This window comes from Cucumis melo, chromosome 4 (assembly GCF_025177605.1).
Source record: "Cucumis melo cultivar AY chromosome 4, USDA_Cmelo_AY_1.0, whole genome shotgun sequence".
Lineage (NCBI taxonomy): Eukaryota > Viridiplantae > Streptophyta > Magnoliopsida > Cucurbitales > Cucurbitaceae > Cucumis > Cucumis melo.
This window is the reverse complement of record NC_066860.1, coordinates 31,763,337-31,782,700: the sequence shown is the minus strand read 5'-3', so window position 1 is coordinate 31,782,700 and position 19,364 is coordinate 31,763,337. Positions and strand designations below refer to the sequence as shown.

Sequence of the window (19,364 nt, the reverse complement as noted above, 5' to 3'; positions counted from 1 at the left end):
TCAACACCAAGTACTAGAAAGATGATGATATATTTTGAACAAGATATATTGTCATGATCTTATCATTGAGGACAACTTCTTTCAAATCAGTTATGATGTATGATTTGAACACAAAATTTTGCGAGTTCATTACAATGTCTTATTTCAAATTTTCATTTTTTTGGTTATTAAAGAAATGGGAGAAACTCCTTGACTATTAGGATTACTGTCTATTTGATTTTTGAAGTCAAAATAAATCTTTTTGGTCTAGAGGGTTTTTGAGTTAATTCGACCATTAATAAACTACAAAAGTATTATACTTTAGATTAATGGTTGATATCTGAAAAAAAAAATATTAAAATATAGTTTCAAGGTGACATATTTTTTTCCTCTTTCTTCTTCTTCCCTTTCTCACCCCTTCCTTTAGGAAACTTGTCACTTCTCTAATCGTTCTATATCTAAAGACTATAGCTGATAAGGTGGTTTGATTTGGTTTAACTTGATTGTAGTCTGATTCTTGAAAACTTCAACTTAATCGAAATCGAAAAATATTCCTAATCCAACCAAAACCCTTACAGAATTTGTTGAGTTCATGGGTTGTTAAATTTTTTTAAACATCTCTAACATAGTATTATTCAACTGCTTGTTTTGTCTTTTAATTATTAGTGAAATGACTTTTCATTTAATTAATATATATCTATGAGATCGGTAAGAGTTTGACTTTATTTTGATATAACCTATTATTGTAAGCTTTTAATTATTATTAATGAGAGTAGTTTGTTGTTGTGACTATGAAACATAAATTTTCAAATAAACTAAAATATTATATTTTAAAAATTAAGTTAAATTTAAAGTACAATTAATATATGAAACTTATTTATTTTCAACACCAAATTAAATAGGTATATGTCATTTTCTCATTTGTTTTATGGGGTACAATTTATTATATAAGTATGAAGCAAAATTTATTACGATCCCACATTTGATTTTTTTTTTTAAATTGATAGTTAATTTCTTAAAGCATTAAATATTTGGACTATAAATAAATAGAATTTTCAATTAGTTTGTTTTTTCTCTTGATTTTTCTCCTAACAAAATTTCTAAAACATTTATTTTTAAACATACATTAGTGGAAATGGAATAAATGAAACTTCTATTCTTAGAAAAATACACACACTAATTTTAGTCTATTGTTCTTTCTAGAAAAAAAAAAGATAAAATACAATAAAATTAAGAACAAAAAATTGGAGTTTTAAGTAAATTAATTAGATTTCTAAAAATAGACTATTCTATTTTCCTAATCCATTTGCAATTTCACGTATGTTTAAATATTTAATTTTGCTAAATTACTATATAACTTTTTATATTTTGGTCCATTTGGTTATAGTTTAATTCACATAAAATTTTGCATGGTAATCGTCGTTAAGGCTAGCGATTCAATTTTCTCATATGACATATTGTCACAAAAAAAAAAAAAACTATTTATCTATGTGTTCTAAAAACATTTGTCGATTTGACATATAAATGATATAGATATGTTAAATTATAAATTTAGACTATGTAATTTTGAAAAAAAAGTACAATGTACTTCATATGATTTATAATTAGAACTTAGTCCCATAAAGTTTGATAAATTTTTTAGTTCATGTGGTCGAGTATTTACAAGGGGTTTACCAACTAATAAGATTGTTTGTGAAGTTTTATTGACTAAATTTTGACTTTTAAAATCGTAGAGATTAGATACTAACTTTTTTTTTAGCCACGTGAAGCGAAATTATAATCTAACCTTAGAAATAGGGCACTTAAGATCTTTTTTATACTTACAAAAATGAATCGATTAAAAACCTCGATATATACCGAAAATAGAGCGAAAGAGAGAAAAAATCTTTAAAAAAAAGAGAAAATATTATAATTATAAAAAAATTATTCAATGCAACCGTGGACATCAAAATTGTCTTATCTTAGTAGTTTTGATTTAGAATAGATAACCATTGTCCATAGTTGGGAATAAATCTTAAATCTCCACCCTCCACCCTCCAAGAAAGGGGGAGAAAAAACGTCTAATCAAATCTTAGAAAATATCTAAACTTGCAAGAATTATTTATCATCCCCAAGTCTTATTCGATTAATACTAAAAGAATTGACTTAGTTTGTCACTTTCCTATGAGATTTCAAAGATGAGGCTACAATTACACACAAATTAACCAAACTAACAGTCCAAATTCAGAAGTTTCAATCTTTGTTCAAGATGATTGCCTGGAAATCAGTGGGGGATTGAATTGGGATTGGGAAAGGTTGAAAATTTGAATTCAGTTGACTATTCAAAAACCAATTTCAGCGTAAGAACAAAGGCAAGGACGTGACCATCATTCATTCATTCATTCATTCATCCACTGAATGACGTTTCCTTCGAATATTACAAAGCTAAGGCCCCGCGCCAAATCCCCAATTCCTTTTTCTTTCTCTCCTTTCCCTTCTCTTTCCTTCGCCATTGTAGTTTTCTTCTGGACCCATCTTCTTGATTTGCTCCAAATCACTCACTGTTTATCACTTTTTCTGTTTTCCTTCAACCCCACCTCGAAAAAAGGCTGCTCTGCCCGATCTTTACTAGTTCTTGCCATTGGGGATGAGTTAACTTAGCGTATTCAAACAAACCCTTTGTGGGTTTCATTTAATTCTTCTTCTATCTTTCTTTTGTGGTGGATTCGATTGCTTCTTGAAACGTGTGATTTAGCGGTGGAGTGAGTTAATATCGAGGGCGAAACGAACGCCTGACACTGACCATGTTTCTGGATTTGCTCGTATCAGCTGGCTTTGTCTCCTCAGCAATAACCGATGTGATTTGTATCAAGTCTTATTGAGATCTGCATTTACTGTCGGGGAATTTTATTCTGGAAGAGTTGGAGATGTTTATATATGCTGACTGGTCAATCCTCAGCTTCAATAGTGAAAAATTTGGAGTTTTCTTACTGTAGTTCCATCTGGGTACTTTCCTTTTTTCATGCATTCAACCAATAATTCTGATGATTAACAATACATATCATGTGTTTACTGTGCTTTGATTTTCTAAGCTTTACTGTCGCACTGAAACTTTTGTAGATCTCTGAAAAGGAGAGTTTTGGAAAGCCTTCTTTACCGGGAGAAAGGGGGGTGTTATGTCATCATTGAAATTTGCTTTTATTTGAACCATGATTTTTGTGCTGAATACGTGTGAACGCATTTCTTTTTATCTTTTGTGGGTTTGATTTATTTCTTTATTGGTTGGTATGGATTACTTTTATGTAAAGCTATACGATGATGGTGAGTTTGCTTAAATGGCATGTGCTATTCATTCGATCCGTTCTCATTTGCTAAGATGTGTAGAGCATTTAGAGAGTCCCTTTGAATTTAAGAAAATTCTAATAAGTAAGATTCCTATGAGCTTGTTGGCTAGCATTTTGGAACTTGCAAGATCTTCTGTTAAGATTTTTTTGGTAATTTGTAAGTAATCTTCTTCTTCCTAAGGATTCGATTGTCATTTAAAGCTGTTTATATCTTCTTAAACGTACTAGTGTTTCTTCATCTAATGTCAACAAGGGATGTTAATTATTTCCTCAACCCACTTTCTATTTATCTGCTACAAATTTGAATCCAAGTTCAAATGCTTTGCTTAAAGTATTTACAGTCGATCAAGTTTGAGTAAGGTACTAAGGTTTCAATGAACCTGTGATTAAATGGCTACCGATGATGCATTTTCATTGTTCTGGTTCAATTTCTCGGAACTTTATTAACACCATCCATCTCATAAAAATCTAGGAGGTGATTCTGAAGACAAGGTGAAAATTTTCGCATCCTTTTCCCTGGTGCCTTCTGACAGAAGACGAATTGTTCCTTTTTAAGTTCAAATGCCAGATGGAGAAAAAGAAAAAGATCACGCAGTATAGAGAGAGGCTAGATAAAACACTTGCATCTCCTGATCTAACAAACCAGGAGTCTATTAATTCTCTAGTTTCAAATCAAATTCACCGTTCGAATTTGAGACATGGAACTGAAGGTTGGTGATGAACTGATGGATCAGGATATTTAGACATTTTGAGCTTATGTATGTCCTCATCATGTTGGTTTAACCATCCATTCTGGAGGTTCTGATATTTCTTTTATATGTTGAAGGATGTAATGATAATGTGGTATTGCGAAGAACTGCCGAAGTATCAAATTTTCTTGACATGTTGAGAAGTGCTTCAAGTAATGATAATGCTAGCAGCAGAGCTTCTGAGACAGGGCATTCTGAATGGAAAGTATGTTATGCTGAAATTTCATCTTCATCGTTTCTGTTGTATTTAAATCTAAATTCTATTTTCTCATTCCACAGAAAATAAAAGGTAAAATTTGATGAGTGAATAAAAGAAAACCAACTGTTATAACTAACATCTCCATCACTTTACAGGTTACACTTATCCCCAATTGTTAAAATTAAAAAAAAAGTGGGGAAGAAGAACGTTCTGATGACTTATTTGTTGATCTTTGTTTCCTGCGTACAGTGAAACGTTGCCTATTGCCTTATGTTTCCATGCAATATGCAAGAGTTGTGAAATTTTGACCTGTTGTATAGTACTCCTATAATATCAGAAAATGTTAAAACTTTCTCGTATAATGAACCTATCTTAGAGTTTGTGAAGTCAATTTTATTTGAGAGTCAGGTCGCACTTGGATCGTGTGATCAATTAAAATCTTCCATATTTCAGATAAAGCAGGATGATGAAGAATTTCGAGTTATGTATCGGGAAGGACCAAAGGGCACTCCATATCATACGTTACTTGTTGAAGGTTTTGTAGATGGGCCTGTTGATATTTGTAAGTGTTACTGATAAATAGTTGACTTTATCCTAAAAATTTTAATTTGTTAAATCACATTTAACCTCGATGTGATTGTTGATCATGGACACAACTCCCACTTATTTGTTTGCAGGTTTGTGTACGTCTTGGGAGTCTGAACTTTATAAAAGATGGTGGGTATAATCTTTGATCTTTTGTGTATTTTGGAAAAACTATGTCTGGTTGTGCATGCTTAACATAAATATAGTTCAGCTAATCATGTATTAGTTTGCAAAGAGAAAAAGAAACAAGTAAACAAAGCTTCTGTTATGCGCTGAAGTCGATAATATGACATACGCTTAATTCATATTACTCTTTGGACGTTCGTCCTGTTGTTATCAACTTTCCTTCCGGTTATTATTATACATCTTTGTGGATGGTCAATGGTATTTGGTTGGGATGATCTTTTCAGTGTTCCCTTTTTTTCTTTTATTTGCGGAGTATTAAGAATCTTACCTGAAATGGCCTATCTCTCAATTCATAATGTGACTTCACTCACTCAAAGACCAGCTTCAGGAAACAACAATGGATAAGATTATTATTAGGGGGCTCCGTTTAGCTATGCAAAAATTACCCTAATTCACCTTGGACCCACAACATGGCATCAGTCCTAGCCAAAGTGCTGAATTATATGAGTTTTAAATTAACTCTTAACAATGAACTGATTAAATGACGTTTGTGGGAGGCATAGTCACTAGTTTTCTCTTTCCACTTTTCCCTCAGGTGGCCTCAATTTACCCTGCCATCCTTCAAAATTCTCACCAGCAAATGTCTCCAGAAAGTGCGGATTGGTGAACAGATTGCCTTAGTAAGGTTTGTCTAGCTATACAGTCAGCATTTACATGCACACACACAAATATATCAGCCTCTCATTTTTATTTTGGAATACTGAACTTCTTTAATTTTTTTGAAAGCAAGGGTGAAGGTTTCATGGCCCCTGTCAACCAGGGAGATCGTCGTGCACTATTTTTTGTTTGAGTACTTTCAGGATGACCTTATTGTCATTCTTCTGAACTCGGTAATTTTTTCCTTTAGATTAACAGTTGTAAATCTTCTAAAGCATGTAAATCGTTGTAAACTAGGATTTCCCCCGCTTTTTGCTCCTTGTTTTTGTTTGGGCTAACCCGCTAACTGCTGGATTGACATCTAAATACAAAGATGGTTTTATTATGTTTCTTTCATTTCAGATATCTGATCTGGACAGCATTGATGTAACTACTCATGGATTCACCAGGCATGCTATACCGGATGCAGATGACGTTGTAAGGATTGATGTCGTGGGAGGCTTTGCTATACAGAAGGTGACAGATAACAGGAGCTACTTCCGGTGAAGATTTTTCTCTCTTTTGCCACTGACATTAATTTACTAATCCCAGCGAACTCTGTTGTTAATAAATTAAGTTCAACATAAACATATAAGAAAGTGAGTACGGTTGACTAGGGCTGGTATGCTGTTGACTTGGACAATAATTTTTTAATCCATTAATTGTAAGGACCATTGGAATTGATAAGTTGAAGCACGAGAATAAAATAGAAACTTATAAATTACATGTACTGACAAACACATAAGTGCTAGTTTGAGAAGTATAATTTAACCGTTTTCTAAAAATGTTGAATTGAGTCCCTAACCAAATTTATTCTGTATGTAGTTCAAATGTTATAGAGCTTTGTAATTGAAATGGCATTATATAGCTTATTTGAGATAATTTTTTAGACTATAGTTATTGATTCTGCTATGCCAAAATTATTTAGAATCTCTTATGAAAATAGCTTTATGTCATGAGTTTCCTGAGATTGAGTTTGTGGCGTATGTTGGGTTGTAAAATAACTTGAGAATCAAGATTATCATCCATATGCTATTATGCACCACTATGGGGATTGGAAAGAAACCTATCTCGAAAATTTATTGTTCGTGACTCCTTGTTCTGTAAGAAATCCTTTTTTGTTACCTAGTCCATATTATCATATGGAACTTGAAGAGTGAAAATTTTTGCAGGACAATTGCAAACATGGACATGAAGCTGGATTTTGTCCCTCCATCGCTCATTAACTTCGTCTCAAGGCAACTTATTGGCAGTGGTTTCCGGCTCTATCAAAAGGTTATACATTTTTTTAATCCAATGTAGTGGGAACTAATCCTCAAAATTATATTATTTGTTGCTCTATTTTTCTAATTCTTATTTTCAAATTAATATCTTCATTAGTTCTCCATCTTCCATTTTTTAAGAGGTTTGGGAACTGTAGAACAACCTTCAAAGTTTACCTGGACGCAATTATTCTAATATTATGTTCCACTGTCGTCTTTAAAATTCCATTGTCAATAATATTGCAGGTAGTGGCTTCTTTCAAATCTGATGAAGATTTTATGAAGGCTTTGAAAGACCCACTTTACACTCGTATAAATGAAGCCCTCTACCAGAGGAATAGAAAAGAAAAGGTGTTTGAAGAAAAAGAGGTCGGTTATCAAATCGATCAAGCTGGAATGCATTATTTTCAAGAAGAGCAGCTGGAAGAGCAGGAGGAAAATTCGATGGAAGATCAGACGGTTAATGTCATTGATGATGCAAATGAACCCACAAAAACTGCCATTGAGATCAACGAAACTAAATCTTTTGGGGAAATTGAGGAGGAAGAGAGCAAAGAAAGTAGGGATGATAAAGAAGAAGAAGAAGAAGAAGAAGAAGAAGAAGAAGAGGATAAAAATGACACTTTAGATATTAGTATTGCAGAAAAAAGTAACTTTAAGGGTAAAAAAGTTTCTATAATTAGTCCAGAGGTGGAAAAGGCTCTCCAAACTTTAGATGAAGTCATTAATATGATGAGGAAATGTAGACTCAATACTGAAGCGAAGGCTGCTTCTTGCTTGATTGATGAAAAGCCTCCAGATATGGAGAAGGATACTGAGAAGAACTTGAGTATTTCAAAAGACACCAATGTTCATCCGGAAGTCAAGCTTTTTGCTAATTTGTCAAAGAAAGAAACCACAGAGAGAGGTTCAGATGAACCACCTCGAACGAGCTCTAACCATAGTTCCAGGTAATAATTTTAATTGAACCGCACCATTTTCTATGATGTTATCACATTGAATGCTTTAAAAACTATCATGGGTTGGCTAAGTGGTTAATAAAAGTTAGTTCTATGCTGATCATCTAATCTATAAGAGTTTTCCTAGTAACCAAATGTTGTCATAGTTAAACTAATTTTTATCATGAAGCATCATGGACATGAAAACATATAAAACTCTGGAACGAAAATGCATCTCAATAGTTTGACAAGTTTGTCTAATTATGCTTTTGAATTGTATTACAGGCGTTTAGGATCATCAAATTCTTTGTCCAAGGATGTCAACCACAACAAAATAGTTCCAGCATCTCCAGAACAGAAATCTTTACCCTCTGGACCTGCTGAAGTTAACCACACGATATCAAGTTTCATCGAACATGGAATGACACAAAATCTGCATTCAGATCAAAATTCTCATGATCATGTTAAGCAACCAATAAGTCAGCATAATAGCATCAATGACATCAGTGAGGATGCAGTGGAGAGGTATGTGAGGAACAGAAAAACCCGGTACTGGTGCTTTCCGGGGAGTCCGATTCGGCTTAAGAAGGGAAGAAGTTGAAGTCTAGTTGAAGGTGAAGCAGAAATGACAAATGCATTTCTGAAGAAGCCACCCTTAACTGATTATTTAACAAGGTTTCTTCTTAACATCTTACTACATCTGTAAAAACATCAATAAACTCCAATTTGGCTGAATTTTTGTGTTTTCGTTTATTACCAATGTTATATAATATATATTTATGATAACTCTCATTTATTTGATTGTAACTGATAACTTGTGGAAGGAATGAGCTCCCTGAATAAACCCTTTTGGCAAAGATTAATGTGTAATGGTTTCAATTTGAGATTTATATGAAAACATTTTTTAAAGAAAAACATTCTTTACAAAATATTGGCAATAGTCTTGCAATTTTGACAAGTTCCATAGCATTTTTGAATCATCATGAATCATAATTGGGTTTGGGAAGAATTTTCATTTTATATGAACTGTATTCCCAAAATTATTTTTATTTTACCCTCAAACATAGAGGGGTGTTTGCTGTCATTTTTCAAGTGTTTGAATTCTAAAATAAGATTTGAAAAAAATTAATGCTTTAGACAACCCTTGAAATAACTTTTGTAAAAGAAGATTAAATAAAAACCATTTTTCTTATTAAAAAAACATTCCTTTTCTCTTTCGTGAATTTGGACAAACCCTAAAATTTATTGGAAGAAAATCCTCACTAAAATAACATGAAAATTAATAAAACACTTACTTAGTTCAACTATACCTTTTAATCGAACAAGTTCATGAGTTCTCTTAAGTAATTACGAAAAGAAATGCTCGAATTCTTGAAATGCTCGAATTCTTGAGTCTAAGATAACCTCACTAATAATAAAACTAATCTTACTTTATTATTAAATTTGTTTTTTAAATGTTAAATTGAACTCTCAACCTACAATAATTATAAGAATTAGATCTTTAAATTTATATAATTATATAAGTTTTGAGTGTAGTTTTAATTTTTAATTAAAAAACCTATAAAAGGATAGAATTGTAAATTGGTTAGCACCTGAAAAGCTATCTACTAAGAGCACTCTAAAATCTCTGGGTTAAACCTCTGGAGAGTGGATTCAGTTCCAAACAATTCGGACCGATTCTTCTTCCAATGTTGAAGACGAAGCTTCGATCTTCACTTTTCTACGTTCTACGCACCAACACACCTCTCTCTTCCGCCATTAATTTCCCTAATGTTTCCAATTCAGCTCTGTCACCCCAAATTTCTTCTATTTCACAACTTCCTACTATCTCTGAATGCTCTCGACCATCGCCATCCACTGCATGTGAATTTCTCGACAATCTGAGCTTTTCCTCCAGGGTTTTCTGCTCCCGGTCGGCAGAGGCGTCCGACCTGAAACCCAGGTGCTGGAATTGCGGTGCGGTGGCTCCATCTTCAGTGGTGTTTCTGGTGTGCGATTCTTGTCGGAGCATTCAGCCTGTGGACCAGTCGGTGGATTATTTTCAGATATTTGGATTGTAAGTGTATAGAATTACGAGGGTTGCTTTACGCTTTCTTGATTTATGTTAATTTTGTATTGGTTGCTGAGTAAAGTGAGTAGAAGTTGGAATTTGATTGTCTGCTGATTTGGGGAACTGATGAAATATTTGAACTTAGGGCTTGATAGGACGGTCTGTTGTAATCCATTTTCTTTGAAATTTGTTGGGCTCAAATCGAGCGAAAATTTTCTGATGTATCGATTAGTTACAGAGCTTTTCTCTCTGTTCTATCCTGTGTGAATGTACCTCTTACCTCTAATTACTCAAGGTCCATGGAAAATTGGGATAATGGTTTTCTTTTTTAATTTAGAGAATTGATGTAATCAACCGGTCATGTTTCTTATCTTAAACCTTCAGGATCACTCGCTGGAGGACATATGAAATGTCTTCTCTGACTCATTGCTAGTTGGTGGATTATAGAATTCCCGAACTAAGTGATGTATAATTAGAATTCTTAAATCTTTTTCCAGGGAAAAGGAGTATGAAATTGGAGATGTCAATCTGGAGAGCAAGTATAAAGATTGGCAGAAGAAATTACATCCCGACTTAGTTCATTCTAAATCAGACGTCTGTTTCATTTTATTCTTGTGAAGTTTGGTAGTCTTTGAGGGGCTTTAATTTTCATCTTCTCGTGTTTTATAGAGAGAAAGAGAATATGCTGCTGAACAATCTGCTCGGGTGATCGATGCTTACCGTACTCTTAGTAAGCCATTGTCGAGAGCAATATATATTGTAAGTGTGCATGTCTACCTTAGGATTTTTTTAAGCTTATTTATTGTAATTCGATTTAAATTTTTTGTGACAGTGGGATATATTCGGTTTGTTAGAATTACAAGAGTCTGCTTATCTGGAGATTTTTCATTGTATTTCAGTATTATTGTCTACCTTCGGTTTATTTTGTTTCTCTCTTCTCCAGTTATTATTTTTTCACTTTTGTATTAGTCTATTCATTTTTTCAAAGAAAAGTGAATGTTTCCTTTAAAAAAAGAAATGCCATGTTATCAGCCATTTCCACCTCCAAATACTTCAAGTTTTATGATTCAAGCTGGGTAAGTGGAATAAAACATTCTCAGGAAATTTCTATATCAACTTTTCTTATTAGTTCCTTTGCAACCACATCCCACTTAGGGCACTTACATTATAAATGGAAGTGATGGACGAACATGTGATGGTCGTTATAAATTTATAATTATTGTGCTTCTTCCTGACAATTATGAATTATGCTGTGGAAGAATTGATTACAGCTATTTTATATGATTTGTTATTTTGGAGTTAAATGTCTTTTGATGCACTGGGTGAAGGTGGCTTTTTCATTATTTCCTCAAGAGAAGCACATCACTCAAATATACAGCAAGTCTTATGAGTCCTTGAACGGGAGGGACTTGTTTATAAGGTGTAATTGGAAAGATGTAGAGACTGCACTTTTAAGCATTAATCCTAAGTAATGTTTAGTGTTGGGATCAGATAATAGACAAAGCCTTTTGAAGGGTTTACTTCCTTTCCCTACCTACACCACTTTTATTTCCTACTTGGACTCTTGAATAAACTCTCTATTAGTCCGTTACTCCATATAACATTTGCTCTCCTGAAGAGCAACGTTGCTGGTTTGTGGTTAGAACTTGAAATATGGGAATACCACATAGGGTTTTTTTTTTTTTTTTTTTTTTTTTTTTTTTTTTTTACAATTATAATTATAATTATGTAAAGCTCAACCAATCATTTATTCTGGAGTTAATTTATTTTTCTTATATTTATGAGACATTTGCATCTCTGTAGTATGATGTTTGTGATCTTGGTTTTTATGCATTATGTTTATGCCATCTGCAATCTAGAATATCAGTTTGAACATTTTGTATCGGTCTTGGTGATAGTTATAGACTTCCTCTCCAACTTGTAAATTCTTTACATTCTACAATTTAGTCTTCCCCTCCAATGAGATTGTAGTATTTTCTTGCCATGCTTTTCAGCTGAAACTCGAGGGTGTAGATGTTGATGAGGAGGATACAATTTCTGAACCAGAGTTGCTAAATGAGGTAATTAGTAAGACCTTAAATTCGTTCCAGTCTGAGTTATTCAGTTCTGTGAGAGCTTTTAGCTTTTTTTTTTTTTTTTTTTTTTTTTGTAAGAGCGTTTTATGTGATGAGTTTATGGATTATGAGAAGAAAGTCAAACCCATTCGGCTGATTTTCAATGCTCTGACTGGAAGCTTGTGTTCTGTTTAAAGTTTGAGTTATATGAAGTTACCAAACCCATTTTGCAGATTATGGAAATCAGGGAAGCTGTAGAAGATGCATCTGGATCTCGGGAATTAAACCAGATTCAGTCTCAGGTGCTACTCGGCGCCCATTTTGTTTATCATCTTTATCTTTCTTTGGTTAAATTACAATTTTGGTCCCTAAAATTCGGAGAAAGTTAGAATTTAATATCTATGATTTTTAAAGTTAGAAGGTAGTTCTCATAATTCAATAAGACCTCCTAAATAAAATCCTCCTTAATAGTCCTATAATTATAACCTATAGAGATTGAGAGACTAAATTTGTAACCTCCTTTTTCTTCTTTCTTAGTTCATAAATTCACGTGGCAGATTGAAAGTGGAAGTTGCATTTAAAGAATTAAAGTAGCATTTTATGATGCCTAAACCTGTTTCATTTTGCTTTTTTGTTCATCTAGATGCAAGAGAAACTAAATCATTGGTCAAACACATTTGCAAAAGCTTTGCGAAACAGGAACTTCAATGATGCTGTCTCGTCCATACAGCGAATGACATACTACGAGCGGGTGAAAGAAGAAATTACAAAGAAGCTTTAATACAGGAGATGTAGAATCCATGGAAGCACTGTGTTGCTCTTGGAGAAAGTTTTCATCGGTTATAAATCAGAATTCCCACAAAAGAACTCAATCTTTTATCATCTAACCTCTTCAAATGCTTGCTTATACTTCAGCTTTTAAGTATTTAAAAGTTCATAGATCGGTGGATATCATTATAGCTGTGAGTAAAATATTTCATACCAATTTTGTAATTCTGATGTTGCTGAATGCTGACTGATAATCTCAGCTGCACCAATAAAGAGAGACAGATTAACTATTAGGAATGATGAGAAACAGCCTACATACAATAATATTTAATTTACAGACATTCATTAATTTGAATTGTTTAAGAAATTTTGTGGGTGGTTTTTGACTTTATCTTTGAATCTTTTACTCTAATATCAGGAGATAAAAGAAGCTCATTCTTTTTTCTTTATAATCTACTTCCTTACACGTCTTGCGAAAAAAGAAATAAAATGCTTTTAAAAACTTTAAGATGCAAACCTGAGAGGAAAAAGAATTCTTTTTTAGTTCAATTAAAAGTTAGGCTAATATCTTGAACTTCGTCTTTTTAACTCTCAATTGTCGAAAACATTTCAAAAGTACTATTGGAATAGAAATCTTTCTAAATTTCAAACAAATGTCAAAACTTGAACTCTGAGATAATAATCTAAAGTTTTCGTTTTAGGTCAACTTTGTCCAAATTTCTTCAAAAATTTATATTTCAAAAATATATTTGAAATGTTTATAAAAGTTCGCAGATAATATTAACATACTATTAAGACAAATAATAATATTAACATATGTTAGCCCTAAAGGAAAAGAAATGCTTTTGTTAATACAATAAATAGTATTGAAATTTGATCTTCCACCTCAATTTGAGTAGATGAAAAAATTAAACAAAAACAAAAAGTAACATGAAAACTTAAACCCAATTTTACAAATCTATTAAACTGGGATCCCTCTTCTTCCTCCTGTTGGTTTTCCGATATCGTCGCCGTTGATTTCCCTTCCTCCCTTTTTTCATTTATGTTTCATACTGCTTCCCTCTTACTCCATGCTTCACTTCCGCCTCCACCATTTTTGAGTAATCCCTGCTTCCCTTTTTGTTCTTGCATTTATCCACCTTCTTTATTTTGATTCTGCTTTATGATTGCAGACCCAATCACACATCTTTGTCATTTCGTGAAAATGTTGAATTTTTTCTTCTTCTTCTGCCCCTTCTCGTGCTCTAAACAAATGGGTTTTTTTTATCTATTTCAGATTACAGCTAAAATAATTGAAGTGGATAGGTTCTGTGGTTTTGTTTTATGCCAATTAGTTTACAATTTTTCATCGATTTCATACTTCACAATAATTTGATTTCTTATTCGTGATAGTTAGCTGTCGGAATGTTAATAAATTGTGTCATTACGCTTGTTGTCTTTTGTTGCAGTTGAGATTTCTGTAATTTATGAACCTTTTTGTAGTATTGAATTCTGCGTATGACTAATTTTGCTTGGTTGTGTACACATCTTTTTTTTTTAATTAATATTTTGAATATTTCTGTTGGGGTTTAATGGTAGGATTAGATGTTGCTCTGTTTTATTATTATTTTTTTTACAATCCCTAATTGTTATCTTTTTGATAATTTGAACATGTGGGAAAATAATTGTTATGCTGCTCAAAGAAACATAGATTGTGGGCATTGTGAACTGAATGTGAAAAAATTGTTGTACTTGTCGTCTCTGTTTGGTTTAGCTATCTGTTTGATCACTTTCAAATTTCATTATTTCTATTTGAGCAGTCTATTAATATCTTCCTCACCTTTTTTCAGGAGTTACACAATGATTATCTCTTTTCAATTAATGATAAGCTTGAATGGCTGCAAGGCTCATGCCGTCGACTCTTATGAAGAAGTTTCTCAAAGGGGTTGTACCAAATTCACGCTTGTCTCCAATTCTCAGTGGTATTCATGTTGATACTTCCCTGGAAAACAATCAGAACTGTCCAAGGTTAAAACAAAGTACTCAATTCTCGAGTGATAAGTCTGTCACGAACAACTCTGTCAACTCTGTCAAAGGTTTGGATTATGATAAGAAATTGAACTCAGAGGTAGAAATCTTCAAATGTCTGGCTATCCAGAAGGGATTTTTTGAGACTGTCCAAACATATTACGAGACCATTGTCAAGCTGGGTTTGAATGGAAACATTGACGAAATGGAAAGGACTTGTCGAGATCTTGTGAATGAAGGGTGTTCAGGTGTAGAAGAAATTATTGTCTCTTTGGTTAATACCTTAGTTAGACGTGGTAGAGCCAGAGAAGCACTTTGGGTATTTCCTCATATAAGTTCGGTTGGTTTAAGGCCTTCAGTAGAAACATTTAATGTTGTTTTGGCTGTTTTTGTTGAGGAAGATAGAGATATTCAGGAAGTTTTATTTGTTTACAAGGAAATGGTGAAAGCTGGCATTGTACCAAATGTTGACACATTAAACTTTCTGTTAGCTGCATTGTTTCATGCTGAACAAATTAAGACAGCCATGAACCAGTTTAGGAGAATGAGAAAGAAAGGATGCAGTCCTAATAGTAAAACCTTTGAGGTTCTCGTAAATGCTTTAATTACAAAAAATTTAGTGGATGAAGCTGTTTTAGTTTTGGGTATAATGTACAAAAGTCAGTGCGAACTTGATTTGAGCTTCTACACATGTGCAATATCTTTATTTTGTAGGGAAGATAGAATAGATGTTGGAAGCTGGTTGTTTACAATGATGAAGGCTTCCAATATTGTACCAGGTACCTTGATTTATAATACTCTAATACAAAGTTTATGCAAAAGCCTTTCATTAGATAAGGCATTATTCCTGCTTGAAGAGATGGTTGAAAGTGGTTTGATCCCTGAAGAAAGTGTGTATGTAAGTATCATAGAAGTTTTTTTTGAGCTTGGGAAAACAGACGAAGCTATAAAGTTTGTGGAAGATAGATGTGCTTTTTATACTTCTCCTCACAATGCGTTGCTTGAAGGTTGCACCAATGCTGGAAAGATTTTATTAGCAAATTGTATCCTGGGGAAAATGTCAAAAATGAATATTGATGATTGCAAATCTTGGAACATAGTTATTGGATGGCTGTGCAACAATGCAAGAATTGGAAATGCTTTTGAATTCCTTGGTAAAATGATTGTGCTGTCATTTGTTCCCAACGAAGACACGTATGCAGCTCTGATAGTTGGAAACTGTAAATCCAGGAGGTATGAAGTTGCATTACAGTTAATGAATGAGGTACATTCTAAATGTTGGATTCTTAATGCTGGATGTTACTCTGAGCTTATAGAAGGCCTTTGCCAAGCCAATAGGACTCTTGAGGCTGCAGAAGTTTTTTGCCACATGTCTAAAAATAGACACCCTCTTCATCCGTCTTTATTTGATACCTTGATCAAGGAGATGTGTGATTTAGGACATGTTGATGAAACATTGGTGCTGCTACAGTTGGCAAGTTATGCCGGTACTTCTTGTAAAACTGTGACATATGCTTCTATATTGCATGAGTTGTCTAAAACTAATAAGGCAGAGACTGCCTTACTTGTCTTATCACAGATGCTGGTGTTGGGTTGTAACCTTGATTTGGAGACATACTACATTCTCATACATAGTTTTAGTTCCATTAATCGAGTAAATGAGTCCATATTGCTTTTCAACTGTATGGTCAATGAGGCTCTTCTACCTGATTCAGAAGGACTTTATAATTTACTTTTATGTATAGCCAACCATTCTCAGCTGCATATGATTTCAACTACAATCGATAAACTGGTTACTCATACTGACCTTGTAAATACTGCAACATACAACTTATTGATCAATGGGTTATGGAAAGAGGACAGAAAGTATGAAGCTTGTAAATTGTTGGACTCAATGTTGGAAAAGGGGTGGGTACCAGATGCTACAACTCATGGATTGCTGATTGGCTCTCTATTTCAAGAGAAGACTGGGGACAGGGTTTTAATTAGTGAGAATTCCGCCATTGAAGATAACGTAAGCAGCATACTAGTTGAGGGCCTAGGGAATTCATGACAACCAACTTTCTCAGCATGGCATTTTATCCATCAATGGTTGACACCCTAGGGCATACACAAAAAATGTTGCCTCATGACACTCCATCTGATCAGTTGATGGTTTACATATAACGTTTCATTCTGCTCCTTGATTTTTTGACCATGAAGACTTTTCCCAAGATTTCTTCTTAATACTTATCCCCCTAATAAATGAGTTATGTCAAATGAGGAAATGGAGAATTGTTGACATGTGGAGGGGAGAGTTATCAAGATAAAGTGATTATGGTCTCATACTGTCAAATCCTCTTTCCACAAGCAGCAACAGTAAGAACAAAGCATTAAAAGGTGAGTTATGCCTTCTAATTTTTTAAAAGATAAAACAGATGACCACATTCGCGGTATTGTTTTTGGTAACATATCTTATTGAATGTGTCTGGTAAGTGTAAGTGGAACTGGGCGTGGGTGGCCTTAGTTAGCATATAAGTTAAGAGTATATTTTCTCTTAAAGCAAGTTTGGCAGTAGCAACATGGTCCACTAAAAATTTGCCTTGGTGAACCTTGGATTTCTTGAGAAACCATTAATGCATTTAACATGGTGAAACTGAGATTTCTAGAGAAAACTGTTGGCTTCAAATAAATGCATTTGCTTTAATATCATATCAACGGCACAGTTTTCTTTCTGACATTAACTCCAGAATTCTTTGCTTCAGAGGCCAAGCAGAGAAAGAAGTTGTAGAGCAAGTTGAAGAAATATGATCATGTAACATGGAAGTTTCATGTACCTGCTAGGATAAATGCATTGAGGGGAGTAAGGTGCCTTTCAAGTATAGTTTATTTAGTTTCATTTTATGCCTTCATTTTATAGCTTAAGTAGTCAACTGGAAGACCAATGTTGCGAGCTTTGGGAATGCCACCCAATTTTGATATGTGTTGTAACAATTTTGACTGGAAAGTTCAATGGCAGATAGAAATATATTCGCTGACGTGTGTCAAACTTGGTGGATGACTGAATTCATAAGATATTTTCAACATGCCTTGGAAGGAATTTTTGGGAGGCCCTTCGAAAATTTTTAATTCAATGTTTTGATCAATGACTATCCACCGAAACCGTTCACTGTTGATTTATTATGCTTGTATGAAGAAGTCGGTGGTATAGTTATGGTCTTATGGACATAGAGGACCAAGGGGAGAAAATGTTACAAAAATCCCACCTTTCTTGGAAGGAAATTTATTATTCTATATAAATATTCAATCAGATCTTTAGATTTTAGATTCTTTTTAGATGTTCCAAAATTTGCCCTTCGGGTTTTACCTTGGCCAATTCTCTCGGAGTTATCTGGAATTGTAAAAGTGGCCAAGATGACAACAATAAGTAGCATAGATATTATGTCGTTAAAGTGATGCTGTAATAAATTACAAGATATCAATTCTTTTTCTATATTATATGGGTGTTGATCCTTACGTTAACTGTTGCATTAAGAATATCATAGTATGTGTACTACTAATTTGGGTAGAAAGAGAGATATTTGCTGGATTGCTCTTGCCATACTTCTTTTAGATTAGTATATAGATTAAATAATATTCGTGGGCTGTGTTTTCAGGTTTGATAGCACTTAAAATGTGCTATCTCGGTCTGCTTAATTCGTGGTCGTCTCCTAACTTTTATATTTTTGTTTCATGATTTTGTAAGTTTCAAGCACTTCTAGGTAGGATCATGTTAGAGTCAGAATGGAGTTAAAACATGCCAAAAGAAAACAGATCTCAAATGCACCAACCGGGTAAAAAGGTGAAGATTGCAATTTTGCCCCCGAGGGCATGGCGCAACGGGGCTCCTAGGCTTCATGCATGGCACATCTTCCCAAGCCTATACTTTTGCTGATGTGCATCGAGTGTCGCAATGCTACCTCCACTTGGTGTTTCCTTCCCCAGGAGAAATTAGATCATCTCTTGAAGAATGCACAGATTTAACAAACCACACTCACACTGTGATTTGTACAATCAAAACGACAGACAGTGCGGTCGAAAAGAAACAGTGTTTTTGAAGATAAAAGGATAAATTGCAGATTGCCAGATCAGGGTTCTTTTTCAATTTTGTTTGGAAACTACAATTCTTTTTTCCCCCTTAAATTAATGGCTGATTTGAGTATGTTGATCACTTATGTCTGGATGATCCTTGAAATAAAGAAGGAAGAAACAATCTTGTCTGTGGATCCCTCTTACTCTTTGTTTAGGCCCCTTTGTTTTTGTACTCTTCAATGGCAAAAATGAAAATTTTCTTTTCCTTATTCAGTGAAGTTGACCTTTTATTCCAATACTCTCTATGAACCAATATAACTTTGAAGTAATAATTTTATCTGATTGAATTTGAACAAGTGGAAACTTTATGTTGAGCTCCTGTATTTTGGAGATTCATAGCAAGACAGAGATGGTGATGGTGATTGGCCCCTTTGTTTTAGTTGCTTTATCTTATGGCTGTAGTTGAATGTTGTCGAGATTGAATTTGGACTAATTTTGGATATTTAATTAGTTAAATGTCCTATGATCTCCCAGTTTGTTTTTACAAAATCTAAAATCAGTTCCATATTTATCCAAAT

General features: G+C 33.6%; 3 protein-coding genes across 7 annotated transcripts; all 3 read left to right on the top strand.

Moving 5' to 3' along the window:
• The first annotated feature begins 2,365 nt into the window (after positions 1-2,365).
• Positions 2,366-8,643, top strand: LOC103486699 (uncharacterized). 3 transcript variants are annotated; one of them, XM_008444726.3, is made up of 11 exons: positions 2,366-2,964; positions 3,775-4,012; positions 4,129-4,256; positions 4,704-4,812; positions 4,928-4,967; positions 5,557-5,646; positions 5,752-5,851; positions 6,021-6,160; positions 6,830-6,932; positions 7,166-7,869; positions 8,143-8,643. In XM_008444726.3, exons 2-11 carry the CDS (start codon positions 3,871-3,873, stop codon positions 8,456-8,458), a joined length of 1,872 nt encoding a protein of 623 aa, XP_008442948.2. In that variant the 5' UTR covers positions 2,366-2,964; positions 3,775-3,870; the 3' UTR covers positions 8,459-8,643. The 3 variants fall into 3 exon arrangements, with proteins under 3 accessions (XP_008442948.2, XP_050940056.1, XP_050940057.1); XM_051084099.1 differs by lacking the exon at positions 5,557-5,646; XM_051084100.1 differs by lacking the exons at positions 2,366-2,964; positions 3,775-4,012 and adding an exon at positions 4,041-4,060.
• A 798-nt stretch (positions 8,644-9,441) lies between these two features.
• On the top strand, positions 9,442-13,076 carry LOC103486700 (iron-sulfur cluster co-chaperone protein HscB homolog). The gene is made up of 6 exons (XM_008444728.3): positions 9,442-9,913; positions 10,405-10,501; positions 10,577-10,666; positions 11,902-11,967; positions 12,195-12,263; positions 12,605-13,076. Exons 1-6 carry the CDS (start codon positions 9,546-9,548, stop codon positions 12,740-12,742), a joined length of 828 nt encoding a protein of 275 aa, XP_008442950.2. The 5' UTR covers positions 9,442-9,545; the 3' UTR covers positions 12,743-13,076.
• A 532-nt stretch (positions 13,077-13,608) lies between these two features.
• LOC103486701 (pentatricopeptide repeat-containing protein At1g62930, chloroplastic-like) lies at positions 13,609-19,059 on the top strand. Of its 3 annotated transcripts, XM_051084096.1 has the most exons (4): positions 13,609-13,829; positions 14,559-17,115; positions 17,481-17,583; positions 18,461-19,059. In XM_051084096.1, the coding sequence occupies exon 2, from the start codon at positions 14,603-14,605 to the stop codon at positions 16,787-16,789; it is 2,187 nt and encodes a 728-aa protein (XP_050940053.1). In that variant the 5' UTR covers positions 13,609-13,829; positions 14,559-14,602; the 3' UTR covers positions 16,790-17,115; positions 17,481-17,583; positions 18,461-19,059. The 3 variants fall into 3 exon arrangements, with proteins under 3 accessions (XP_050940053.1, XP_050940054.1, XP_050940052.1); XM_051084097.1 differs by lacking the exon at positions 17,481-17,583; XM_051084095.1 differs by lacking the exon at positions 18,461-19,059 and having other exon boundaries at positions 17,481-18,208.
• The last annotated feature ends 305 nt before the right edge of the window (positions 19,060-19,364 follow it).